Source organism: Lipophrys pholis (genome assembly GCF_963383615.2).
Source record: "Lipophrys pholis genome assembly, chromosome: 4".
NCBI lineage: Eukaryota > Metazoa > Chordata > Actinopteri > Blenniiformes > Blenniidae > Lipophrys > Lipophrys pholis.
In genome coordinates, this window is record NC_137637.1 from 3,212,989 (window position 1) to 3,240,698 (window position 27,710).

Sequence of the window (27,710 nt, forward strand, 5' to 3'; positions counted from 1 at the left end):
ACGACAGCAGCAGCGTTACCATGGAGACTGGCAAGCCGGGATTGGCGAGTGCTCCAATGCACATCAGCTCAGTCGCAACACAGGCGGAGAATAGGATGGACATCCAGGCCCCTCTGACGGCGGTTTACATCCACACGCTGCCAGCTCTGCCGGCTCAGCCTTACCACCAGCCGCCGCCAGCAGTCTGCGAGCCGGCCACACTCCATCTGGCCGTTCCTCCGCTCTACTCAAAGAAAACCATCCCGTTCCTGACGCTCCACATCGCCGGTGAGCTCCAGTCTCAGCCGGGGCTGAGCACAGCGGGTGCTGCCGCTCCATCAGTCAGGCCCAAGTCTGCAGGGAAGTATGTGTGTCCTCACTGCGGACGGGACTGCATGAAGCCCAGCGTGCTGGAGAAGCACCTCCGCTGCCACACTGGGGAGCGTCCTTACCCCTGCACCACCTGTGGAGTTTCCTTTAAGACTCAGAGCAACCTTTACAAACACAGACGCACTCAGGCTCATGCACGCCTCTCATCCGAGTCTGAACAAAGCAGCGTGGGAAGCCTTGACAATAGCTCACGAGAGGCTTGTCCCTCCAGCTTGTCTCTTGATGAGCGCAGTGAAGAGTCAGACAACATGGACAAGGATCCTGGACTACCTGTTACTGAGAGCATGAGGATAAAAAGTCTCACAGAGTTTTACCCACAAGGCTCTGTTGGTGAACAAACTGATCCAAACCTCAGCGGTCACAACAGAGAGCAGAATGAAATTAAAAACACAATGAACGACAGTGAAAAGCACAATTTGGACCTTGGTAAACCCACTCTGACTGTGAATCGACACCTTCCACTCCAGAGACAAGAGGCCACGCTGTTCTCAAAGCAGTGGCAGAGTTGCTTATCTAGAGGGAAGTCACAGAGTCATGAGAGTACCGACTCTGGCTTCAGTGAGAGCAGCGATCACTACCTGAGTCCCAGCAGTGTTCTGCCTGAACGAAGTCAGGGTTCCCCCTCTGAACCCACCACGGAGACCCTCGAACCGATCACCTGTGTGGAAACAGGCTCAGATGGGCCAGAGCCCAAAGACACTGCAAGAAAGCAGGAGCAGGAAACTCTAGAGGAGCGCATATCCAAGCTGATTTCAGAAAATACAGCTGTTGTAGAAGACAAACAGCTGGAGAACATAAGACCACGAAAGACTGTTCTGTCAAAGCAGGGAAGCATCGATCTGCCAGTGCCTTACACCTACAAGGACTCCTTTCACTTCGAAATGAGGAATAGTCAGACTTTTGGCTCAAACTTCAACAGCAGACCAGCCGTGTACTGTTCTGTGCCCACCCAGCGCTCCTACAGCGTGGAACATGCCCCATTAACTCGCAGCAACTCCCTGCCCTTCAGTGTTACCCTACTGCAGCCCGAGAAGAGCAGCCTGGTCTCCCCCCATCAGAGCGATTACGTAACACTAGTCCGGAGGGGAAGCTCGGGTCAACTCAACCCAGCAGCTTTCACAATCAGGCCTGCGAACCAGCACTCATCCACCCACCGCCCACTGGTAAGGCAGACAGCCGTAGACTGCAACCACGCAGCCGATGCTCTCCTCACTAATTCATCTGTTGAGGAAGCGAGCGGCAGCTTCAGCTGCGACCTGGACACTGCTGACATTTGTGGAGAGCCAAGCAACAGAAAGTTCCGGAGGAAAAAAGCACAGAAGTTTGCTTACAACAAGTGGTACATGTACGGAGGAGGGACATTTAAAAAGCTCTACAGTCCTGAGAAAAGCAGTGAAAACAGTGTAATCAAAGGCAAGAAATGTTCCACGAACCCAGGGCACGATGGTCTGAAGAGGTTGACAACAGCACAGAAGGAGACAGGGATGCCATCTGGTTCTGTTGTCAACTCCTCTAAAAGTATTTCTCCTCCGGGCCGCCTCGACGCTGCTGTTGCCAGTTTACCCATCGTCTCTGCTCTGGATCTCAATCAACAAACAAGGACTGTCATGGCTCCTCTGAGAAGGAATTTGTCTTTGTCTGTCCTTCCTTCACTTTCTGTTGGATCACCTTTGAGCCACAAAACAGACAGTGTGAACAGAACAGAGGCTGGTGGACTAATTCAGGAACACAGTGGCTTGACCTCACAGCTTCCTGGACCTCACATTCCCTCCAACAGAAAGAAGCAGAGAACTGATTGTGAAATCACGTGCGCTCTGAAGGTGGACTCCAACCCAGTCACAGTGACTCATTCTCCTCCCTCCGTCCCTGACAGTGCACCTCAGCACAGTACAAATGTCCCGTACGTCAACCTCGACAAGACTTCCAAAGTACCTGGTATCAGCACCTCATCAGCTGTGTCCAACACGTCTCCTGCTCAGTACAGTTTCCTGCCCAAGTACCAGCTCAAGTTACCAAACACTGGGGAGAGTACTTCAACTCCTCCAGCAAGTTTGTCGGATAAACACATGGGACATTTCTCCTGCACTGTGTCTCCTTCTCAAAGTGAGCCAGCCTCAATGGCCCTGTGTGCCCCAAGTTACAGTGGATCTGCTGCCTCACCAGTGATGATGACACACCATCAGTCCCTCCTGCTGTGCAAAGTCACAACCCTTTGTCAGAATGTGACATCAAGTATGGCTGTGACTCACAGGCAATTTGCTTCAGCCACAAAAACTACAAGCTGCCTCCAAAATCATCAGGCGGGGCTGTGCAGCACTTCAGTGCAGTCTAAACCCACAACAGGCTCAGCACCTATGCAGATATCCCACCCTGCTATGCAGATACCCCCCCCTGCTATGCAGATGTCCGTCCCTGCTATGCAGATATCCCTCCCTGCTATGCAGATATCCCCCCCTGCTATGCAGATATCCGTCCCTGCTATGCAGATGTCCCCCCTTGCTATGCAGATGTTGCCCCCTGCTGAAGTCACAACCCCCCTTGCTGAAGTCATAACTCCCCCTGCTGAAGTCACAACCCCCACTACTGGACCAACAACCCTCCCAGCAGAACTCACCCTAACCACAGCAAACAGCCAGACATCTGCTGCTGGCACAGCCTTATCACATCTACCTGGTCTCAGCCCAAACCCTCTGTTACAAGTGTCAACCGAGTCGGACTATCTGAATACAGCTCACAGACCTGCTGGTCCACGCTCTCCTGCAGTACACTGTCACATTGTTCCACCTGACCGAGTGCAGCCCAGTCCTCAGAGGGTATATCATGTCCACACGGCAGACCTCCAAATCTGTCTCCAGATCATTTCTGATGAGCAGCTAGCCCTCATCGAGCCACAGATTGAGCGTCCTTCAGGTTCAGGCCTTTCACAGGAACTCACAGAGAATGTTGGGAATAAAGTGCAGAGCTCCGTCACCACAGACAGTACCATCGATGCACGGCATGGACAAAAGCAGATGGATAAAAGTGAGTGTTTGCTGAGAAAAACACCTCCGCTCTCTGTACATTTTGGGAAGCCAAACCTCCATCTGGCTGAAGGCAGTGTTTCCAATTGGGCTGCAGTGCCATCTATTCCCCCTGAAGCTCTCAGCCCGCTGCTACACCCACACGACTACGCTCTTGTAAACATGGAGACTGGGAGCTCTGCAGGCGATATCATGTCCACTGACGCTTCGTCTGGAGGTGTGAAGTCGGAGAGGAGCCAGACTTCAGAGGTGACACAGGCTTTTTCTCTCAACTGCTGTTCTGACAAGCAAGTTGGGCACAAAGTCGGTGGATCGGCCTCCTGCCAACACAAAGTACAAGGGAGCTCTCTATCTCCAAGCTCAGTATGTCAGAAAAACATGAGAATAACAAAAACTGAACAGTTGGACAAAGAATTCCTGAGACCTGAAAATGAAGGAGAGTCATTGAAAACAACAGGTGAAGGTTTAGCGTCCAGAAAAATCAGGTTTGGGGGTGGAGAGAAGCCCAGTCAGGCACCAGGTGGAGAGGAACTCTCCGCCTGCAGCAATCAGCTGGAAACTACTTTCTCTGAACCTCCGTTCAAACAGAAAAACATGGCATGTGACAAAGTTGAACCTTTAAATTATCCGTCGTTTGAATCGCAGGATGTAATTTGCCCAGTTTTCTCAGAAAAGGGCCAATCGACCTTTGAGTCCTCACACATGGAGAAACCCGACGACAGTCTTGCTGTTCATTCGACTCCACACAGCACCAACACAGGTATGTGTGACTCGTTTAACATGCTTTTAGAGCTAGAGACATTTACATGTTTTAAATAGCATCAAAGGAAAAAAGATGAAAAATTGGATCTGTGGAGGAAAAGCTTGTTTCAGGATGTTCACATCTTCTCAGTACCTATAGGCAGTATAATAGGCAGTATGGACACAGCAGGCAGGTTTCCAAAGTAACAATGGCAGAAACATGAGGCCGCCAAAGGAGACAGGATGATCAAATGCTGCAACAAATAAAAGACGATGAACACGACAAACACACGTTTTTTTCACATATGTATGTCCCGTATGCACAATATTCTAATTATAGTTAGTTACTTATCCATCCATCCATCTTCTTTTGCTGCTTAGCCTGTTGAGGCCCATGGGGCGCTGGAGTCAACTCCAGCTTTCTATGGGCAGGTTCACCTGGACAGGTGAGGACAGGTCCACCTGGACAGATGAGGACAGGTGAGGACAGGTCCACCTGGATAGGTGAGGGCAGGTCATTCAACAAGTCCTTTACTTTGTGTAATACAATATTTGTTTTTGATACTTTTACTTTTGTATAAATCATGTGTAATTTTCTGTTTAAATTTTCATCCACCATGACACCAAAACTCTTAGTTTTCCCCCACTCTATTCATTTCATTACATCTACATTAATCAATTAAACAATTAGTCTTTTCTTCTGTTGATAAATATTATAACGTTTCTTTTCCCTAGACTAAATGACAATTTATTAAAACATCAAACCATTGTTTTTTTGTTTTTTTGACCACATCAATCATCTGTGTTAAATTTTCCCTAGAATAAAATAAAGTGGTATCGTCTGCAAAGAGAATACATTTGAGCACTATAGATAACGAATTAAAGTCAAAGACCGACCCACATTTTATAGGTTACAATTCAGATTTAACATGGTCTATCCGCACATACAGCCTTATATAGTGTTGGTAACTGGAAATCCACTGATGAGCCTCATCTTGCTCAGTTTTTCTAACAGTATGGTGTGATCTATCATATCAAAAGCCCTTTCAAGGTCAACAAAATAATTTTTATCATTCATGGCATCATTCATATCATTTATTCTGTTAACTGCAGAAGTATCATAAATGTGGAGTGATTGGTTCTAAAACCATTTGAATAAAGCTTAAAGTCTTATATTTCTATGAATTTGTCCAACCTGGTTACAATTTTTTTTTTTAAGATTTTATTGAATTGTGGAATCAACACTGGCCTGTAGTTGCAAAACACATGTTCATTTCTATTTTTGTTTAGTGGAATAACTTTTTCTGTCTTCATATTTTCAGGAAATATTGCAGTTAAGAGTGATCGGTTGCAGATATGAGGAAAAGGTTCATTAATTATTTTGGTGATATTTTTGATTAATATCATGTCCATATCCATACAATCAGCTGATGCTTTACATGCACAATCTTTAACAATATTCATTATTTATTCTGTCTTTACCTAATGAAGACAAATACTATTCACTTTTATTCAGTCTTACGTTTTCATCACCGTTCATTGCTGCAAGATCCTATTTGAAATTCACTGTTCAGACACAGTGTTGACCCAGGGTGCTTCTGAATAATCCCTCCTATCTTCTTTCCTATCTACTTTACATTAACCCCCTGGATGACGTCACAGAGTTAAGGAGAGGTTTTAGGAGACTTCCTAAAGGAGTTAGGGAAAGGCGATCAGGTTGTTGTGATAATCAGACCGCACTTTCACTAGGTGACGTAATAATATTCAGATGGCGGAGAAGGTTAGACGCACCTGCCGTGGTGAAAAAACTAAGAATTTCTGGAAATTGATTAGAAAAAGCTCATTTCTACCACGTTCCCCTGAGGCTCTAACCACTGATATAATGTCAAATATCTCAAGGTTTGAATGTAAATCAAAGGAAAAGAGGAACTAAAGGTAAATGGCTGCCAGGAGAATAAATAACCAATCAAAGTGAGAAAAGGCTGCACAAAAAAAGTGACTTTACTGTGTTGGTTCTAACACATCCAGAACATTCCTAGTTGGGATCTGGGTTCTAGATGATTTCAAGTTGTTCAAGGCAGATTATTGCTTTGATAATTTAACGTGATCTGCTCCCTCTATACTAGTGGCGCCACCTTCAACTGAAAAACACTGAATAAGAATGGATGGATCAAACTACAAATGTTTCCCAATGATTCAGTGCAAATAAAAACAGGGACATGATGAAAAACTGCACATTTAATCAAACATCTCTCACACAGCCTGAAAATTTGATTGAGTGCAAATTTGATTTAGCGCAAAATATAGTTACATTTCAAAAGATTCATCTCCATCTCTATTTTTTCATGGACCATTTTCCCATCTAAAAACACATGTTACAGTCTGAGGCCACCTCTCCACACGAAACATTGATATTTCTCTGCGTTTCTTGTATTTATCCATCAACACAGCCACGAGTTTCACAAACGATGATTCTGTAAAACTCTGGCCACAGTGGAGATTTAGAAAAGCTCTGTGTCTCCGTTTGAATATAAAGAGGGGAGGCGGGGATTTAGGTCAGGTTGGTTCCAAGAGAGCGGATGCTGACCGGTGACACCGAGCCATTGTCGCTCCGGTGTCACAACACCGGCAAGTTAACAGGGGCAGTAAAACTGAAATACCAGACAGTGAAGCACAGTTGTAACAATCCACATTTTGTAATTTTTTTTGTTCCAAACAAAAAGAAAAAATGTGTAATATTATTGAAAAATACATGCAACTATATACTACTTAATTTATTATTTGAGCTGATATCCAATGCACGTTTGCTGTGCATCATATTGTGTACGAGAAGGAAAAGCTCCGATGACTCCCCACACACACACACACACACACACACACACACACACACACACACACACACACACACACACACACACACACACACACACGGCGACTCAGTGAACACACTCAGCGACTCGCAGTGAGAACACTCGGCAACTCAGTCCACTCTAGTCTCCAGGGTTCTAGTTTGTCATGGTACATTTGTCCCCCAGGTGGGAGATTGTGACTCCACACTTTAAAATGTAGAATAGAGAATAGATAGAATAGTAGATGTTTGGCTGCAGCTGTTGCTCCGTGGAAAAGGAAGGTGATGTGACACTGTTGACGCTGCAGGAGAAATTCTTCCATACGAGTGACTTCAGTTGTTTTCTAGAAGAATGCAATCAGCCGGTGGTCATTGTTTTAATGTGGCGTAGTTCCTGTCAGATTAATGACCTTGTGGCTCTTTTGTTTTTCTTCCCCGAGGTCTTCTGGAGGGAGCAACTCCCAGGCTGAGAGAAACTGTGGACCGGTGTCAAAACCAGAACCGAGCAGCTCCAGACCGGGAGGGGGGGCAGCATGGTGGGCTGGTGGGACAGGGGAGGACTGGAGGGACCGTTAAAGACCATCCAAGAGCAAGATGTGACACAGAGTCAGATTGCAGAGGTCCTCATGAGACGATGGTGAGAGTCTGAGAATATACAGAAAAGGGTTTGAGACTCATCAGGGCGGTGGGCTGTGACCGTCAGGCAGCAAGTGAACCCAATGGACCATTGTAAAGAGCAAGAGCAGAGATTAAGCTCCGACTAACGCTGAAGGTTGGAGTCCAGGTTATGGCCAGTGTATCCACTTCAGGGTTCTCAAAGTGTTTGACATGCTCCATCAAATCCCCACAGTAACGGTGACAGCGGCCACAGAACGTGTATCACACACCAGGGGTTCGTTCTATTTCTAAGAATAGAGACCACACTAGCTAGCATGCTGAGTTAGCTGAGGATTCACAAGCTTTTTCACACTCTCAGTCCGTTATTGTCACAATAACAGTTCATAGAATAAAGTAATAGAAGTACAGTAATAGAATAAAGCCAGGGCTATATCTCTGACTGGTAAACCCGTTGGTTTGAGTTTGAAGTTTGTGGTGTTTGAGGAATGAAAGAAGCTTATGAGATGCTTGAGTGGAGCTCTGAACACCCCGAGGTGGAGAGACAGAAATAATCCCTCTCATATTCTTCTTTTATTGACAGGCAACAGACCAGGACGTTATTACAAACTCCTGGCTTCCCCAGCAGCAACTTCTTTCCCAGACTGGCTCAGGAATGTCTGCTGCTGCGGCGACGGTCGTGTCCAGGAAGAGCATCAGGTCACTGCCAAAGACCTTCACACATCCACAACACCAGGCCCAGGAGCGCAGTGCTCTGTCCCAAATGCTCCACCAGCCAGTGGAGGGTCTGAGACCCCCGCAGAGCTGCCTGGACCTCAGCCAGGACTTGAGCCAAGATCTCAACAAGGACCTCAACCAGGACCTGAACCAGGACCTGAACCAGGACTTGAGCCAGGACAGCAGCAGCAGCGATGATGAGGGGAAGCTCATCATCGAGCTTTAGGGTGAAGTCCAGCACTCTCAGGGGGAAGAAACTATCCAGCACTGGATGGCCCAGCACGTTTAGAGACCATCAACTGGCATTATTCAATGAGCCTCTTACCATTTCCCCCCCCAAAGAAAGTCATATAATTATTGCACTTTTTGCTCAAGAAGACAATCTTGACAATTTACCAGCTTGCACTTTGGTCAACGCTAAGCTAAACACATGCTTTCCCTTAGTTGTAGGAGTCCTTCATTCTCTTCACTCAGGACAAATAGAAAACTAGAACGCCACATTTCTCACCATGGAAACCAATGGATTACAAGGTTATTTGATGCACCACGCCACTGCTTCTATCATTTGTCATGGTTGTTTGATTTGCTTCATGTTGTTGCAATGTTAAGGTTCAATGATATTCTGTTGATTCCCATTCTCTTGTGTTGAACGTTATGTTAGAGTGAGCTGGCCTGTGATTGGCTGAGAGTGGAGAAGGGGGGCCGGGAGAGGAGTTAGCAGCGTGCTAGCAGAAAGCTAACGGCGGAGCTCCAGTGTGTCGACAATGGAGGAAATGTCTTCCCTCCCCAGGAGCTGATCGATCCCAGAATCAATTGGATTGATCCTTGATGATGACAAATCATCCCTGAACCGTTCATGCAATTTGGGTTAATAGTTACATACATACAATAAATAAATAAATACACAAGGACAAAAACATAACCGTCACCCCATTTCGTTGGTGAAGGTAATCAGGCAGAATCTGGCTACATGATGACTCCTCGGTTGTCACAGCATTCACATGACGATGGACTGAACTGTGATGATTTGTTGTCTCTTATCAAGCAGTCGGAAGGAAGCAGAAGCTGGTTCAGGTGTGACTCACTGAGCGTGACTGACCAGCTAACTGGCTTCAAGAAATAAAGGCAGGAAATGTTAATTCTATGTGTCATCAATCTATAGAACAATTGGTTTCACTTTCTGAAATGAGTGACAAAAACATATTTTCATGATATTCAAATTTTTGGAGTTACACCAGTATAGTCCCAGTCCACAAGGACCACACCCGAGCCAACCAGAGGACTTCAGACTGGTGGCCCTGGCGTCACACATCACGAAAATCCTGCTCCTCCACTTTCAGCCCGGGGTTCAACACTCCAATGTGTGTATGTGTGTGTGTTGGGGTCATCACATTGATCCATAATGACTGTGGAATGTCAGTGTCCCTTATGTAGTTTACTAAACCTACTGCCTTGACATAGTGTAAATACTGTAAATACATACATCATACTTCAATACGTTTTTAAAGTAGAACTGCTTTATTTCTGTAGATTTTATACATTTTAAAAGTAGAAGTGCTTGATGTAGTAACTTTTAGTTTTGATGTTGGTCTGGCTCCTGACCTGCCAGTTACCTTTTTGTCCTTTTCTTCTTTTGTTGTGTGTGGGCTGTGAAAACTTGAATTTTCCTCAGGATTAATAAAGTCTATCTATCTATCTATCTATCTATCTATCTATCTCTCTATCTCTCTATCTATCTATCTTTTGGACATTTTGCAGGAGGCATAAAGTTGATATTGCTCCTATTTTTCTTGAACTTTTCCAGGTTTTGTAAGAAGTTATATGATCAAATGTTTTTGTACCTCTTTGCACTAAAACATTGAATACATATGGAATTGTCAAAAAAATATGGTTCTCTATCTATATTATATTGCATCTGTGTGTGACTGTCCACCAGGGGTCACCAAGCTTTTTGAACCTGAGAGCTCCTTCATAGGTACAGAGTCAAACGAAGGGCTGCCAGTTTGACACACTCCTCTGAAATGACAAATTTGCTCAGTTTGCCTTTAGTTACATATATTATTATTGATACTCATGTGAAGGCACTGATCACATTAATGATTTCTCCCAATGATGACTTAATGAGCTGGGAAAATGATCAGGTCAATATTTAACACTTTATTTCTATTAATCTCAGCAAAAAAAATTTAAAACAACATTTCATAGAAAGACAGTCCCATTTTCACTCTCCAGGGGTCGCGATTTTCCACTGAACAGAAAGTCTGGAGCCACAAAACCCTCTGGACATAAATATGAAGATAACACTGCAGACATCGATTTTAACCTCTATGCTGTGAAAAACATACCGAGGAATGGCAGATCTAAAATAAAAAGAATAGCCAAGGCAAACAAGGCAAATGTATATGTATGTAGCACCATTAAAACACAGGGCAATTCACAGTGCCTGTGATCGAAAGAAACGAAAGAAATACAAAACAGCTTTACGAAGAAATATATTAATAAAAGAAATACATTAATAGTGTACAAGTAAAGAAGAATCTCAATCACCAGATCTTTAAGTATTTTAGTGGGTGTTTCCCACAACCACTGACCATACGGTCCAACAAAACAAAAAAACCGCGTCTTTAAAATTAAGTAAACATATCTAAATATAGTCCAACCTTCGTCTCGCCACACTGCAGGTAGCACTCATAACCACTGGACCACGACGGCTGAACAAGTGATACAAAAAACAAGACATGAGTGAGGAGGAGGACAGAGGCGGTGGCGGCGGCTCCTTTCCAACCCAGAACCTTCTGACGAGTTTCAGCTCACTTGTTTGTTGTGCTATTTTTAGAACAGGCTTGCAGTCCTGGTGACCCGGGCACCACGTTGGTGACCCCTGGTGTACACCATGCTGCTGTTACACTGAAAATTCTCACTTGTGTGACTAATAAAGGTTTATCTACTCTATTGTCATGTAATATATTGTAATGTAATGTAATGTTCCCACACAACAGTCCGGTAAAGTGCACATGCTGCCCCAGCCCCAGACGACACCCGTTTGTGTGATTGAATAAAGACGATGGTTCCTGAAGCTTCATTTGGCCATCGCTAGTAAACCTGCAAACCACACCCACATGTTTTGGTCTGGTCCCAATCTCACTGGCTAATGTACATGCCTCTATAAATACAACCTTAGGACGGGGTGATGGAGGACAGGGAGGAGGTTCTGGAGGACAAGGAGGAGGTTCTGGTGGACGGTGAGCCAGTGGAACTTCTGGAGTACAGGGTGGAGGTTCTGGAAGACAGGGTGGAGGTTCTGGAGGACAGGGTGGGGGTTCTGGGAGACAGAGTGGAGGTTCTGGAGGAACGGGTGATGGGATGACAGGAGTTGGAGCAGGTGAGAAGGCAGGCAGCAGAGTTCTGGATGTACTGGAGTTTATCTCTGACATTGGAAGACGTAGAGAAGCTGTTGCAGTCATGGAGTCGCGATGTGATGGAAGCTGATGTAAATAAAATATTTTCTATATCTGTAACTAGTTAGTATTTTTCAGTACCTAGCACAACACTGGGTATCAGTAAGTACTGAATGTAGTAGTACTGGTATCAGTAAGTACTGACTGTAGTAGTAACTGGTATCAACAAGTACCGGCTGTAGTGGCACCTGGTATCAGTAAGTACTGGCAGTAGTAGCACCTGGTATCAGTGAGTGCTGACTGTAGTAGTACCTGGTATCAGTAAGTACTGGCAGTAGTAGCACCTGGTATCAGTAAGTACTGGCTGTTGTAGTACCTGGTATCAGTAAGTACTGGCTGTAGTGGCACCTGGTATCAGTAAGAACTGGCTGTAGTGGCACCTGGTATCAGTGAGTGCTGACTGTAGTGGCACCTGGTATCAGTAAGTACTGGCAGTAGTAGCACCTGGTATCAGTAAGTACTGGCTGTTGTAGTACCTGGTATCAGTAAGTACTGGCTGTAGTGGCACCTGGTATCAGTAAGTACTGGCTGTAGTGGCACCTGGTATCAGTAAGAACTGGCTGTAGTGGCACCTGGTATCAGTAAGAACTGGCTGTAGTAGCACCTGGTATTAGGAGAACATCAGCGAGAACTGCCCCTCACACCCCCTGCATGCAGCTGTGCTGGCTGCTAGCTCCCTCTGCTGGAGAGATGTTGTTTTGCAGCGGTGGCCAGTCTAGTTGTTTTGGGACTTAGTCCTTAGAAAAAAAAGAGTCCCTAGTTTTTTATTAATTAATCCCCATTTTCATGTACATTTTCTGCTTCTTTGATTTTAACAGTGAGCTCACCGCCTGAACGTTTTTCAGAACCTACATCAAATTATCTTTTAACTCATCAACTCTCAAACCATAGAAAAGCATACATTTAGACTTTGGAATTGTTGGTGTTTTCACTGACTGGTGAATAAAGTGAACATCCACTGGAGCTCATCACTGTTCTCAGTTCAACAGAATCGTCATGGAAACAGCTGAAACAGTTAAGATCACTTCAGTTCATGGAAAATGTTGCTAAAAGTGTCGAAGACTCATTTCATTGAATAATACAGAAGATTCATTATGAGCGTCAAATTCTCCAGAACAACAACAGAACTGCTGTTACGTAACAAAGTCCACATGTTTGGACCTGCTTGCTGTCGGTCCCGGTACCAGGGCCAATTTGGAAACGGGTAAGTTGTCTTTTATTGCAGCAACGGCATCAGGTTTGATTTCTGAGAGCTTGAACTCAGCTGTCCTCCTGCAGTGTCCTCCTCCTCCTCCTCCTCCTCCTCCTCCTCCTCCTCTTCCTCCTCCTCTCCTGCACTCAGAGTTGCTTCGTCTTCTCCCCGATCCATTTGGTTTCCTGTCCACAGCAGTCCTCCTCTGCTCGGAGCCGCTCCTCCACCGGCGCCCCCCCGCCCTGCAGTCCAGCGTGGGCAGGCAGTGGTTGTGCTCCCTGGCAGTGGGCGGAGCCCTGCTGTCCAGCGTGTGTAGGCAGTGGTTGTGCTCCCTGGCAGTGGGCGGAGCCCTGCTGGGAGCACCGTGGACCAGGTTACGCAGGTTTCCTGAAGCCTGCATCCTCCTCAGGTGGCTGCTGGTTCTCACAGGGCTGGTGACCCTCGGAAGGTCGGGGGGGGGAGCCCGGCTCTCGCTGTAGCTCCTCCTGGGGAGGGACACCATGGCACTGCTCCCCCCCAGCATGGGGCTGAGTCTGGAGTGACGGGCGTGAGCAAAGCGGCAGCACGGCGTGCTGCAGGAGGAGGGTCGGCTCAGGCACGGGGCGCAGGCGCAGCCGGAGAGCGGCGGCCTGTGGCCGGCGGCCGAGTGTCCAGCGGCCAGGCAGGACAGGAAGGAGAGCGGGAAGCCACGCTGACATTGGAGGATGCACTTGGGGGAGCTGAGGCGGGAGGAGGCAGTGGAAGCCGGCCGGTGGCAGCTTGATAAAAGTGATGTGCCAGTCTCCTCCTGGACAGTCTGGACCTGGTGCCACTCCAGCTGCAGAAGCCTTTCCAGGTACCGTTCTAAAGAACCCACGGGTCGCAGCCTAAGAGAACCATGGCCCTCCATGTTGTAGAAAACTGCCAGCTGGCTCAGGCTCCAGGAGTTAAAAGGTGGAGGGAGAAAGTCCGGGAAGAGGAACTCTGTACGGTTCTGCCCTCTGGTCCTGTGACTGCAGGAAGAAAGGTCCTGGTTCTCCATGACGTCTGGTCTGAGGTGGAGCTGTGGAGGAACACGGCTGGAGGGTGACGGAGGGCCTTTCTCATTATCAGACAGGTCGGTACCGCTGTCCTCCTCCGCATGGCGGCTCAGTCGTCTGGTCTCTGTCTCCACCGAGGGTCCCTGCAGCGGGTCAGAACCGGACCTGGACGGGTGGCGGCGAGGAGGAGCTGCTGCATGTCTGCTGCCTTCACAGCCTGGAGAACAGGTTGGAAAAGTTCATCTCACATATGATGAGACCAGAAGGTCGAAGCTGCACTTGGTTCTGATTCACAGATAATGTTGGATAATGTTGGATGATGTTGAACAATGTTGTGTAATGTTGAAAGACGTTGAATGACCTTAGCTAATGTTGAATGACGTTAGATGAAGTTGGATAATGTTAGATGTTGGATTATGTTGGATAATACTGGATGACGTTGGATAATGTTGGATGATGATGAATGATGTTAGATAATGTTGGATGATGTTAGATAATGTTGGACGATGTTAGATGATGTTGGATGATGTTTGATGACGGATAATGTTGGGTGACATTGAATAATGCTGGCTGATGTTGGATAATGTTGCATGACATTGGATAATGTTTAATGATGTTGGATGACGTTAAATGATGTTGGATGATTTTGGATAATGTTGAATGAAGTTGGATGATGTCAGATGACGTTGGATGATGTTCGATGACGTCGGATGACATTGGATCACATTGAATAATGTTAGATGTTGTATGATGTTGGATAATATTGGATGACGTTGGATAATGTTGGATGATGTTGAATGATGTTAGATAATGTTGGATAAGTTTAGATAATGTTGGATGATGGCAGATGAAGTTGGATAATAATAGATGTTGGATGACGTTGGATGACGTTAGCTAATGTTGGATGATGTACGAGGCTGGATGACGTTGGATAGTATTGGATGACACTGGATGATGTTTAATGATGTTGGATGAGGTTAGATAATGTTGGATAATATTACATAATGTTAGATGAAGTTGGAAAATAGTAGATGTTGGATGACATTGTATCATGTCAAATTATGTTGGATAATATTGGATGAAGTTGGATAATGTCAGATAATGTTGGATGATGTTAGATGACGTTGGATAATGTTAGATAATGGATACTGTTGGATGACATTGGATGATGTTGGATGATGTTGGATAATGTTTATTGATGCTAAATGACGTTTGATGATGGTCAATGATGTTAGATAATGTCGAATAAATTAGAATGATGTTAGATGATATTGGATGATTTTAGATGATGTTGGTTAACGTTGGATAATGTTGAACAATGTTGGGTAATGTTGAATGAGGTTGGATGACGTTAGCTAATGTTGGATGATGTTAGATGACGTTGGATAATGTTGGATGATATTGGATAATAAACTGGATGATGTTGGATGACGTTGGATAATGTTGGATGACGGATAATGCTGCATGATGTTGGATGACATTGGAAAATGCTGGATGATGTTGGATGACGTTGGATAATGCTGGATGGCGTTGGAAAATGTTGGATGACATTGGATAATGTTGGAAGACGTTGGATGTCGTATAGTTTCTACCCGAGTGTTTGTGGAGCTTCAGCCGAGTCCTTGACTCCGTCAGGACGTCTGGACGACACGAAGACTCGGAGGAACCCTGAGAGCTGCAGCAGAGGAAGGACACATGACACATCACCACAATGCAAAAACACAACACAACAACATAACACAAAATGACAAAACATAACACGACACAACAACAATACAACATAACACAACACAACACAACTACAACAACAATGCAACACCACAACATGACAACACAACACTACACAACAATGCAACAACACAACAACACACCACAATGCAGCAACGCAACACAACATGGCCACAACATAACAAAGTAGCATAAAAACACAACAACACAACATGACAACAACACAACACAACACCACGATGCAAAAACACAACATAGCAACAATACAACATACCCTGACACAACATAACACAACGGGACATGACCACAACACAACTCCACAATGTAACAACACAACAACGCAACACAACAGGACAACAATACAACACAACACTGTAACAACACAACAATACAACACAACAGCACAATAGAACAACACAACAACGCAACACAACACAACCAGAACACCACAATGCAAAAACACAACACAACAATTCAACACCACAATGCAACAATACAACATAACACAACAACAATACAACACAACAGCACAATGGAACAATGGAACGCAACACAACACGACTACAACCCCTCAAAACGGCACAACACCACAATGCAAAACCACAACACAACACGACAACAATACAACACAACAGCAAAATGAAACAACACGACACGACCACAACAACACGGCAACAATACAACAGAACACAACAACAATACAACACAACAGCACAATGGAACAACACAACAGTGCAACGCAACAACAAAACACAACAACAATACAACATAACACAACACGACCACAACACAACAATACAACACAACACCATAATGTAACAACACAACACAACACGGCCACAACACAACACAACACAACACGACCACAACACAACAATACAATGTAACAACACAACAACACAACACCACAACATGGCCACACCACAACACGGCCACAACACAACACGACCACAACACAACAATACAATGTAACAACACAACACCACAACACGGCCACAACACAACACGACCACAACACAACATCACAACACAACAACGCAACACAACATGGCCATAACACAACATAACACGACCACACAACAGTCACCTGACATGAGGAGTTTTTCCTTGTTGAGAAGAAGAACGATGCTTGTGTTTTCTTCTCTGCTTCTGAAAGTCCAAACACACAGTTACACAAAGGACACATCAGGTTTATCCTTCAGTTTATCATGAGGTTTATCCTTCAGTTTATCATCAAGTTTATCTTCCAGTTTATCATCAAGTTTATATTCCAGTTTATCATCCAGTTTATCATGAGGTTTATCATCCAGTTTATCATGAGGTTTATCATTCAGTTTATCATCCAGTTTATCTTCCAGTTTATCATCAAGTTTATATTCCAGTTTATCATCCAGTTTATCATGAGGTTTATCATCCAGTTTATCATGAGGTTAATCCTCCAGCTTTTCCTCCAGTTTATACACAGGTTTATCATCCTGCTTATCATCAGATTTATCATCCATTTTATCATGAGGTTTACCCTCCAGATTATCATCCAGTTTATCATGAGGTTTATCATCCAGTTTATCATCAAGTTTATCATCAGGATTATCATCCAGTTTATAATACCCGTTTAAAAATAAAGAAAATTCTACTACTAGACCACCGGCAAGGTTGCTCACCCCTGAGATACTTATAAAGTCTTTAACACCATGTCAGTCAGTTTACCACCAGTAACCTCCAGTTTCTCCACTAAAGTAAGAGTTTCAAACTGTGAATGAACGGAGCCACAGCCTGAGCATGCGCGCTTACACTTTACTGCATGCAATACACACTGCATGGTAAGGGGTGGGCGAGCTATGCTCATGTAACCATCAGTGTGGATCAGGAGGAAACAACCTGAAGCAGCAAGAGGAGACCAATACCCAGGGAGTTCAGCCCTCACACACTCATTATGTGCAATTTAGGAGGACGTTTTATTCACAGACAAGAAAATATTGTAGATAATCTTAAAGAATTAATAACATACTTTGCATGTAGTCATTTCTGATGACACCAGGTGGCGCTCAGTCCCACCTGCCCCTAATGACCAGTTGCCCCTGGTTATTACACTTTTACAAACACATATTTTACAATGTGTTACTACACTTTTACAAACCATTCAGTTGGCAGATCTTCACGTTTCTGTGTCGGAGTTCATTTCACAATTTGTTAAATGTTTAGAGATTAAATCTAATCGTGCAAGAAAACACATTCCATCACAACTGTGTGTGTGTGTGTGTGTGTGTGTGTGTGTGTGTGTGTGTGTGTGTGTGTGTGTGTGTGTGTGTGTGTGTGTGTGTGTGTGTGTGTTCTCAGTCACTCACCCTGTCAGGGATGGGATCTGGACTGCAGACTCCGTGCTGGTCCAGCGGGTTCGGAGTCCTCCGGGTCTGCTGGTCCAGCGGGTCCGGATTCCTCCGGGTCTGCTGGTCCAGCGGGTCCGGAGTCCTCCTCCGGGTCTCCCGTCGTACCATCTCGGTGCAGGACTCACATGTAGAATCGCGCTCGAGCCTCCAAACGGCCAGAAGACTTCCGGTTGTGAAAACACGGAGAGATGCTGCGGCGGCCGCGACGTGTGCCGCTGAGGTGCGCGCTCTCAGCGCGTCTGCGCTCAGCAACAACACAAAAGACGACCTGGCTGCAGACCTCCACTACCTGCTCGCTTCCGGTGCAGGCTCCACCCCCATTGACCGTATACATCAGTCGTCCTTGAACAAATACTGATCTAATTCTAAGTACGCGTCTGACCGAGAACGCCACCAATCACCCGGATGTATTCTCGCGCAACCATTTTATCAAGAATGTATCCAGACCAGGGTGCGTCCAAATCGTCCCTCCTATTTCCTTTCCTATCCACTTTTCCTTAACACCGTGACGTCATCCACAGGGTTAAGGAAAGGTGTTAGGAGGCTTCCTAAAGGAATTAGGGAAAGGCGGTTACATTATTTTGACAATCGAACTGTTTTAATAATCCGACAGCAGCGAAGGTTAGTGATACATAGCTGTGGTGAAAAAACTGCAATTTTCTACCACGTTCCCCTGCGGCTCAAACCACTGATATAATCTCAAAAATCTCAAGGTTTGAATTTAGATCAAAGGAAAAGATGAAATCACGTGAAACATCTACCAGGTGAATAAAGAACCAATCAAACTGAGAATTAGTTGCACAAAAACTTTGCGGTTCGTTTTACAACATCCAGAACATTCCTAGTTGGGATCTGAGTTTTAGATTATTTCAAGTTGTTCTAGGCAGATTATTGCTTGGGTAATTTACAGGATCTGCTCCTTTTCAGTCATCCTGAGTTTCCCTGAACGCTCCGATGAGCGGGTCCCTTTAAATGTTGTCGCTGCAAGGAATTGTGGGGCAGCATGAGCTGGTCTCCTTTGGTAAAGGAAGCATCAGTGTTTCCTAGGCTAAAGGAGGTTCTAAAGGAAGCATCAGTGGTTCCTAGGCTGAAGGAGGTTCTAAAGGAAGCATTGAGCCTCCTTTCCTGAGCTTATAGAGATTTATAACGCTCCTTATCATGGCCGCCACATAAACACTTCCAAGGTTGAAGAAAAAGTGGACAGGAAAGGAGATAGCACTTTCCTCCTCTTGCGAGGGCAAAGTGTTATAAATGTGCTTTTAGTTGTCCATTTACTTTTGTCACCACGGCAGACATCACTAACCTGGGCCGCCATCAGACTATTATTACAAGGTACGGTCCGATAATCAAAACAATGTGATCGTCTTTCCCAAACTCCTTTAGGAAGCTTCTTAACACCTTTGCTTCACCCCGTGACGCCATCCACTGGGTTAAGGAAAAGTGGATAGGAAAGGAGATAGGAGCGACCATTTGGATGCATCCTGAGTCTCATAGACAGAACATATGGAGACGCCTCATTGGTTGGCACTGCAGCACGACGCCATCTTGGATAGGTCACTCTGCGTCTCCAGCGCTTTTATCTCTACTGAGGAGGGCGAAGATCATCATCATCACTCCCCGAATCTTCACACATTAAAAATATAAGCGTTAATACTGAAATACTTTGTATTATGCTTCTATACAAAGACTGACAGATGGTATGGTTTATCAATAAATGTGTCAATGAAAAAACAGATTGATTAGTCATTTCATCTATCTATCTATCTATCTATCTATCTATCTATCTATCTATCTATCTATCTATCTATCTATCTATCTATCTGTCTGTCTATCTATCTATCTATCTGCGGGTGATCAACGGAGCAGCTCGGGACTTCCACCTCCGTATGTCGAAAACGGAACTTTTCTTCGGTCGTTGTTTCCGGTCGGACGTGTTTTGGAGCGACACAGCAGAAATGGCGGCCGTCTCTCAGCTCTTGCTGGATCGTCTGTCGGAGGTTGAGGAAGCAGCGGAGGACGTCCTGACCACCAAGCAGCAGGTCAGCTCCTCTTATTAAGCATAGTCACACCTGATTGCTCTGTTGGGAGGAATTCACCGCGAACCTCCGGGGCGACAGGGTGAGGTTAGACCGCGAACCCCCTCAGAATGAGAGGATGAGAGTTAGACCGAGTTAGGAGAGGGACGTCAGACCATGAAACACAGCTTGACATGGTGACAGGTTAGACCAGGGGTGGGGAACCCTGGTCCTCAAGAGCCGCAGTCCTGCACGTTTTCAATGTGTCCTTGCATCAACACAGCTGACAGCAATTATTGGCTCGTTATCAAGCTTTCTGCAGGGTTCATCATGATAACTCAGGTGTGTTTGAGCAGGGAGACATGGAAAACAGGCAGGGCTGCGGCTCTTGAGGACCAGGGTTCCCTACCCCTGGGTTAGACAGTACAATTCTCAGGATGACAGGGTGAGAGGTTAGACCTTGATCTTTCCAGGATGAGAGGATGAAAATTTAGACCCTGAACTCCTTCAGAATGTCAGGCTGACAGGTTAGACCGTGAACCTCCGGGGTGACAGGGTGAGAAGTTGGACCATGAAACTCTCAGGATGACAGGGTGAGAAGTTGGACCAGGGGTCGGCAACCTTCAACACTCAAGGAGCCGTTTGGACCCGTTTCCCACTAAACAGAACAAACTTGGACACACTTATTTTGTCTGTTGGGGCTGTTTCACATGGGGAAATGATGTGTTGCACTGTTCACAAACTTGCAAACTAAACTCAAATCTATAGAAAAAAGACTTGTGATAAAATCGTTATTTCATTACAAAAAAAATTGTGATATGATTGTTTGCCATGTCGCCCAGCCCTAGGTGGACTCATACAAGAGTGCATGGTGCCACAGTTAGGCCTGTCACAATAACAAATTTTGCTGGATGATAAATTGTCCCAGAAATTATTGCGAAAAATGATAATATTGCTGTTTTGATACCATTTTCCCACTAATATATTAATAATTGTATAATAATGCAAGTATACCCTTTTAAAGATAAATACACTTTTATTTCTTAAGGTTATTTAAAATTGGAATTGTATTATGAAAAAAGACTTTGTAAATATCCAAAATAAAGAATCAATTCAACCTCTCTCTCCCTCTCCTCCTCACGAGGTCTCATGCTTTGGAGTTACGTGATGCTCCAAAGCACACGTGTCGAACTCCAGGCCTCGAGGGCCGCAGCCCTGCACGTTTTGCATGTCTCCCAGCTTCAACACAGCTGATTGCAATGAGCAGCTCGTTCTCTGGCTTTGTGCTGAATGTGGTGATGAACCATCAGGACATTCAGGGGAGGGAGACATTGAAAACGTGCAGGGCTGCGGCCCACGAGGATCTGAGTTTGACACCCCTGCTCCAAAGCATCACGTAAGCAATACGTGGGTGAACGCATCACCCACGTATCAGCAGCATGAAGCTTGTTAACCCTTAAAAAGCTGAGTCGTCCTCCTCATCCAAAACATTTAATAAAAAAAAAAAGTAGCGGCTTGTCGTCCGGAAAGTACGGTAACCATACCAAGATGAAGTATTAATGGTGGAGACAGAGTCTGAGGTAGTACTGCTGTCTTCTACTTGTTTTTGTTGTGATGATTCTTATTTTGATGACATATGCTGCGGTGCGACTCTGGTGGCTGGTGTTGCCAGATTGGCTGCTTTCCCCCTACATGTTAAGGCCCGTTTACAGTGTACCTTACCCGGGTTTTCCACTGGAAGGCTCAGAAATCTGGCAACCCTCTAAAAACGACATTAAACTGTGAGAGAGCCGTTCACTAACACCAGAATGAGCGCCGCTCACAGTGACGTCTTTGGTAAATAAAAAATTATCCAGCCTGGCAAACTTATCAAGCTCATTTTTAATTATCGTGCAATTAATTGATTTATTGATTATCGCGACAGGCCTAGCCACAGTTCCGTGTTGTTCTACATGAACATGGTGAACGTGTTAAATGGTCAGAGCGCAGGTGAACTGTAAGCATGATCCCAGACACTCCTTGAGTCACCCCATTCAGCTGCTGATGTCTGCAGAAGAGCTGTGAACTCTGGGAAATACCAGACTCTTCATTTATGAACAGCAGATGTTTTCCAGAGGATCAGCTGATGGTGTGTGACGTCACAGACCGACGTCTTTAACGAGATGTTCCACAGGTCTTAGTGAAATATTGTGTCCATTTGAACACATGAACACACTGCAGCGTCAGCACACTTCTCAGGTTGTTTTGCTGTGTTGCTGTTTCAGATTGTGGACCTGGACGCCAGCAGAAACAGGACCCGCGAAGCTCTGAACTCACTGAAACAGGAGCTGGCAGATTCAGGTGAGCAACACTTCCCAGGGGGCGTTACTCCCAAAAACACACATTGTCACACAATCTTCCAGACAAACCTTCATGTGATGAAAACCTTCATGTGATCCTGGATGTGTTGCTGTCTGATCACTGCTGCCGTAATAAAAACAACCTCTTTGCAGAGAAAGTGAAGGTCTGCTTCGGAAATGTCTTCATCAAATTCCCCAAGTCCAAAGCAAGAGAGATGATTGAGAAAGGTGCAGATTTCACCTCGTATATTTCAACTATTTCATCTTTCTGCAACTCTTGAATGTCTGTAACCTCCTCTGATCTCTCTGGTAGACCAGCAGCAGCTGGAGCAGCAGATCAACACCCTGCACACGGAGCTGAAGGCCAAAGTCAACCATCTGAACCAGCTGCAAGGTCTGACTCACATCCTGCTAAATACTGAACCAGCTGAACCAGCTGCAAGGTCTGACTCACATCCTGCTAAATACTAAACCGTCTGAACCAGCTGCAAGGTCTGACTCACATCCTGCTAAATACTGAACCAGCTGACTCACATCCTGCTAAATACTGAACTGTCTGAAACCGCTGCAAGGTCTGACGCGCAGATGATGACGGAGGTTTGTCAGATGGTGATGGAGGTTTGTTAGAAACCACCTTGATGTGTTTTTATTTTGTAGGAAAACCTGAGTTGAGAGGATACAGTTTGTCTCCGCTGTCGTCTGAAGAGCTGCGATCAGTGAACAGCCTGCTGAGGAGATGACACACCTTCGGCTCCGGCCCTGTCATATCAGGAAGACACCCTTGAACAGACCGGCAGGACTGGAACGGGACGGGACAGCAGAAATGAGTCGTGACAGCAGAAACGGGACGAAGGGACAGTTTGGTTTTACAGGTTTTCTCCTTGTTTCTGTACAAAGTGAAGCTCCTGTTGTTGAAGTGGATTGTGTTGTGATTCAGGTTAGTCTATGAACACATTAAAGTTTGAGATTTGTCTGTTGTTCAGTGTTGTCACTTCCTGTCCCGTCCGGAGTGAATTCAGTCGTACTGTGGGACCGAACATAGAACAAGCTGCTCGTGTTCCATGAAACGTTTGAATCTTTAAGCGTTTTTATATGAAATAAACTGTTTCATGTTTCAGGAGATAAATGTTCCCCAGATGAGCTCCATTCATTCAGTCATTCATCAGAGGAGCAGCCACAGTTCCTCCCGCCTCTCACCAGACTCTTCATACAGCAGATCCATACTGATGGTCAGTCAGTTTCAGGGCAGCACCACCTCTCCAGGTCAGTGACTCCAGGTCAGTGGCTCCTGGCCAGTGAGCACCACCTCTCCAGGTCAGTGACTCCAGGTCAGTGAGCAGAGCTCCTCATAGTCCGATGGGCTTCATTTTCTCCAGAACATTTTCTGTAGAAAAGTCAAAGCCCTGGTCAGTGTCGGTGCTGACCAGTACTTGTAGAAGTCCTGTTGTAGCCTGGCCGTTGGTGCTGGCAGTCGTCTGTCCATCAGTTGTTTGGTCTGCTGTCCAACAAAACTGTCCTGTTTCCACATCATCATCTTAACTTGGAACTTCTGGTGAAAATGTGAGCGAACTCGGCTGGACGCCGACATTTTAAATGTCTTTACTTCTACATGTCCGATTTATTTATTTATTTATTTATTTATTTATTATACATTATTTATATACAAACAAATGTATGTTTTGAAGGTCAAGGGTGTCATATTACCATTTCAAATTGTTAGAATCAAGGATTTAGTCACAAAATATAAAATAAATCTTTTGGGGGGCCAAATGTTTGTTTACATGTGGGAGTGCACAACAAACTGAGACAAGAGAAGGACCTGGACCTGCTTTTCATCCTCTGGCTTCACCTAAACCTTTTACTGATTGTGTCGTTATAGACTAATAGTGACTGTGGCCATTTGTTGAAACACCTCTTGTGTCACCGGAAGTGTTTTACCAGCTCGTTCAAAAGATGTCCCGCCTCCTGAGTTTCTGTTCCTTTGTCATAAACATTTTTTGCCTCTGTCCACAGAAGCCAGATGTGGCATCAGCTCCCCTGTGGATTGTTTAATGGGATGAATATTTCAGCTACATCATGAGAGCAAAGGTCTCTGCTGCTGCTGATTTGGTCTTTACGTTTGCAAGCCAGGGCTCCCTCCAGTCCATGTGCAACATATACAGAAAGAACCTCTACATCGGTGTCCTCCGCATCGATCACGACTGTCTCCAGTTTTCCTGCTTCCTCAATGAGGCTACGTTCAAATTCCTCCATCCTGTCTCCGGAGGAGATGTTCCAACAATTTTGCCCGACGGAGCACACAAAGTCACTTTCTCTGTGACTCGTTACCAGCGTGAATTCATCCTTTAGAAACTTCTGCAGCCTTTGTTTGTTCCTCTGATTGCTGAACAGCACCTGACAGTCCTTTGTGGCAGGAAACCTCTGATGTTTTCTTCTACACATTCCTGGATCCGTCTCTGGATGCTGTCATGGATTTACGTTGCTCATGCTCACTGCCTTTGATGGAATTTTCCACACCGTTGGCATCATGTACTGACCTGGAAAAGGACCGACGGGCTGTTTCGTTTCTCAACTCACTTGGATTTTTGCCCTTTCCTCATCCTCCCGTTGATGTTAAATATTGGTAAACATTCATCTGTCACGTGACGTGAACTCCTCGCTCTGCCAGCCAAATTACTGATGCCTTAGCTCGCTTCCCCGTACAGGGTTACCACTGGGTCTTCAAATGTTTTGAATTTCCAAATCTGCATTTAATACCTTAAAAAAACTCTTACTGATCGATTCAATTTGAGATTGTTGGTCTTCATTTTTGTAGAGCTGCTGCGATTAGTCGACACAATTGAGGATGAAAGTCTGCCGACTGCACTGAGGGCTGTGCTCCTGCTGGTTAAACCTGCTCCTCTTCCTCCTCCTTCACTGTTCTGATATGAAAATACCAGTGTCGGTACCAGGGGCCTCATCTATAAAGGCTGCTGAAGCACAAAACAGGTCCTGAAAGATGCGTACGCCACTTCCCATGTAAAGTTTGTGATCTAAAAAAATTAATTTTGTGGGAGAATGTGCGTACCGGTACGCAAACTTTGAACCTTGAGCAGCACGTCATGGAGACGGGGAACCTGCAGCGCTGATGGTGAGGTGGAGAATAGAAGCCAGATTCATCTCATACATTTAATATCTTCACATATCAGACTTATTGATCCACGTAATCATAAACAGCCACGCTGCAGTGGTATAGATGTTTCTTTAGTGGAACATTAATATTGAATCAGCAGGACCATGTTCATTTGTCAAACTTTCATCTTCTAATGATCCAGAGTGGATAGAAGTGATTGATTATCAATTGTGACAAAGTGGGTAACAATCAGTCTAATTTCAGAGTAAACACATAAATAGCGCGGTGACAGCCGTGAGTAAAGCTGCAGTGTGGAGGCTCTGAACGGTCATGCACTCGGGACGCACTGGGGCTGCAGACGACCTCCTCCACCCTCCAAATGATTGAATATTGAAAAAATGAGAATGGCATTATGAGTTAAGTTCAATTTATTTCCATTCAAATGCATCAGAAAAGAAATACATGTGTGTATTTTATTTTCATGTCACAGTCACAGAGTCCTTCGCTTTACACCGTCAATCACATTCGCCCATTCACACACACGCGGTCACACACCAATAGAAGCTGCTGCCATTGGTTAGTGATGGCCAGATTAAGCCTTCTTAACCACTGTCTTTACTCCACCAGATGGCGCTGTTGGGTTGGAGATAGAGGCTGAAGGACTGACAATGAAGTGTGCTTTCAAACGTTTGTTGAACAGACAGCGCCATCTTGTGGCTTAGCCGCCTATTTCATAGTTGATACCACTTTAAAGATGTTTAAACATTGTTCTCTAGTAAATAGACTCTATTGTGTACTCATTGTTGAGATATATAGTAAAATGCACATGGGAACTAACTATATGAATATCTCATATGCCAGAACACTCACCTGGAGGATCTTCTCACTGATCAGTGTTCCTTGCTGAGCTGCTTGGTGGGAGACTGAGTCGCAGCAGGATGCTGCTTGTCTGCTTTTTGGAGTTTGAGGCTTCCCTTCAGGGAATCAGTGGTAAAGAGCAAGATGCCATTGGAAGTCATGACTCCCTAATATTAACTGATGTGCATGTAAATGACATTTGGAGTCAGAGGGAACAACAGGTGGAATTCTATTCCATTCTATTTTTTTTTCTGCTGGTGCTCTGGGGGAGCTCCATCTTCCAGTGACGGTGCTGGGGAGTTTAGGGATCTCTACTTTATTTTCTACTGGAGCACCAACAATATACGCGCACCGTGAACGTAATAGTCGCTCACATATAGTGAAGCTCCGCTATTTCAAACATTACTATGTGACACAACACACCAGCTATTTAGCCAAAGTGATGAAAGGTTCACCAGCCTGCCACTTCAACTCACCACTGAATGGAAACTTTACCAGCGGAATGTCACTGACGGAGCCTCAACAGCAGCAGGAAGCAAAACACACAGCAAGTTTTCATTTGGGCCTCAAACACAAAGACACTAACTCCTGCTGCCAGTCACCAAAACCTCCAGTGAAAGAAAACTCTTCTCTTCAATGATCTAATGACATTAATAAGCACTGCATCCAGATAAGAAGGAGTCAGAATTCACATCTCAACCACCAACCAGGCAATAATCATCACTCACCATGAGGCGTCATAATAAAACGATACGTCGCTTGTTGTGGTTCAGAGCGAAGGCCTCAGTGATTTTGTCCCTTTTTTTTTCTTTTGCAAAAAGCGCTCCATGTTTTATTACTATAAGTAAGTTACACAGTCAGCAGGGAAACTGCGCTCTCAATAACAGGAAGTGGTAAATTCAAAGGTTAATGCGTCCGCTGCTCCGACGGGCTGAATGAGATCAAACGGCTTTTTAGTGACAAAATAAATACATAAATACAAGTTTTAGTGGTGTATTTATTAATTAACCACATAACAAATTACAATGTTCACACACACACACACACACACACACACACACACACACACACACACACACACACACACACACACACACACACACACACACACACACACACACACACACACACACACACACACACACACACACACTGGAGACTTGGACTGGTTTAAGGACCGTTTACTTTTCATACGGACTGACAGCAATCTACGTGTATTAACCTGGAACTGTGTGTTTATGTGTCAGAGGTTCACTTTAAGTGACTGTTGTTTGAGAGTGAGAATATTATTT

General features: G+C 45.0%; 3 protein-coding genes across 9 annotated transcripts; 2 read left to right on the forward strand and 1 right to left on the reverse strand.

The window, feature by feature from the left end:
- Positions 1-281: 281 nt before the first annotated feature.
- znf831 (zinc finger protein 831) lies at positions 282-10,184 on the forward strand (the record flags this gene model as incomplete). The annotated part of the gene is made up of 3 exons (XM_080462299.1): positions 282-4,149; positions 7,419-7,615; positions 8,177-10,184. Coding segments are annotated over 3 exons (4,425 nt in total), but the record flags the coding sequence as incomplete, so codon positions are not given.
- A 2,328-nt stretch (positions 10,185-12,512) lies between these two features.
- On the reverse strand, positions 12,513-18,398 carry LOC308108425 (uncharacterized protein). Its single transcript, XM_080461321.1, has 4 exons — positions 18,053-18,398; positions 16,795-16,856; positions 15,572-15,654; positions 12,513-14,196 (listed from the first exon to the last, which is right to left on the reverse strand). The coding sequence occupies exons 1-4, from the start codon at positions 18,200-18,202 to the stop codon at positions 12,902-12,904; spliced, it is 1,590 nt and encodes a 529-aa protein (XP_080317447.1). The 5' UTR covers positions 18,203-18,398; the 3' UTR covers positions 12,513-12,901.
- Positions 18,399-20,031: 1,633 nt separating this feature from the next.
- Positions 20,032-25,969, forward strand: pdrg1 (p53 and DNA-damage regulated 1). Of its 7 annotated transcripts, none has more exons than XR_013935272.1 (7): positions 20,032-20,133; positions 22,374-22,449; positions 22,602-22,676; positions 22,762-22,842; positions 23,106-23,385; positions 23,567-23,725; positions 24,462-25,969. XR_013935272.1 is itself a non-coding variant. In XM_080461331.1 (6 exons), exons 1-5 carry the CDS (start codon positions 20,050-20,052, stop codon positions 23,186-23,188), a joined length of 399 nt encoding a protein of 132 aa, XP_080317457.1. In that variant the 5' UTR covers positions 20,032-20,049; the 3' UTR covers positions 23,189-23,209; positions 24,140-25,232. The 7 variants fall into 7 exon arrangements, 3 of the variants coding, with proteins under 3 accessions (XP_080317457.1, XP_080317458.1, XP_080317456.1); XR_013935273.1 differs by having other exon boundaries at positions 23,567-23,776; positions 24,462-25,232; XR_013935274.1 differs by having other exon boundaries at positions 23,567-23,711; positions 24,462-25,232.
- The last annotated feature ends 1,741 nt before the right edge of the window (positions 25,970-27,710 follow it).

What these genes read in the sequence shown, in the direction of transcription:
- pdrg1 (XM_080461331.1), top strand. Translation starts at nt 20,050, where the DNA reads ATGGCGGCCGTCTCTCAGCTCTTGCTGGATCGTCTGTCGGAGGTTGAG. An exon ending in AAGAGAGATGATTGAGAAAG is followed by an intron (nt 22,677 to 22,761) that starts GTGCAGATTTCA and finishes TCTCTCTGGTAG; the next exon opens with ACCAGCAGCAGCTGGAGCAG. An exon ending in CCATCTGAACCAGCTGCAAG is followed by an intron (nt 22,843 to 23,105) that starts GTCTGACTCACA and finishes TTTATTTTGTAG; the next exon opens with GAAAACCTGAGTTGAGAGGA.
- LOC308108425 (XM_080461321.1), bottom strand. Translation starts at nt 18,202, where the DNA reads ATGGTACGACGGGAGACCCGGAGGAGGACTCCGGACCCGCTGGACCAG. An exon ending in GGAAAAACTCCTCATGTCAG is followed by an intron (nt 15,655 to 16,794) that starts GTGACTGTTGTG and finishes CCTCTGCTGCAG; the next exon opens with CTCTCAGGGTTCCTCCGAGT. An exon ending in GAAGCTCCACAAACACTCGG is followed by an intron (nt 14,197 to 15,571) that starts GTAGAAACTATA and finishes CCTGTTCTCCAG; the next exon opens with GCTGTGAAGGCAGCAGACAT.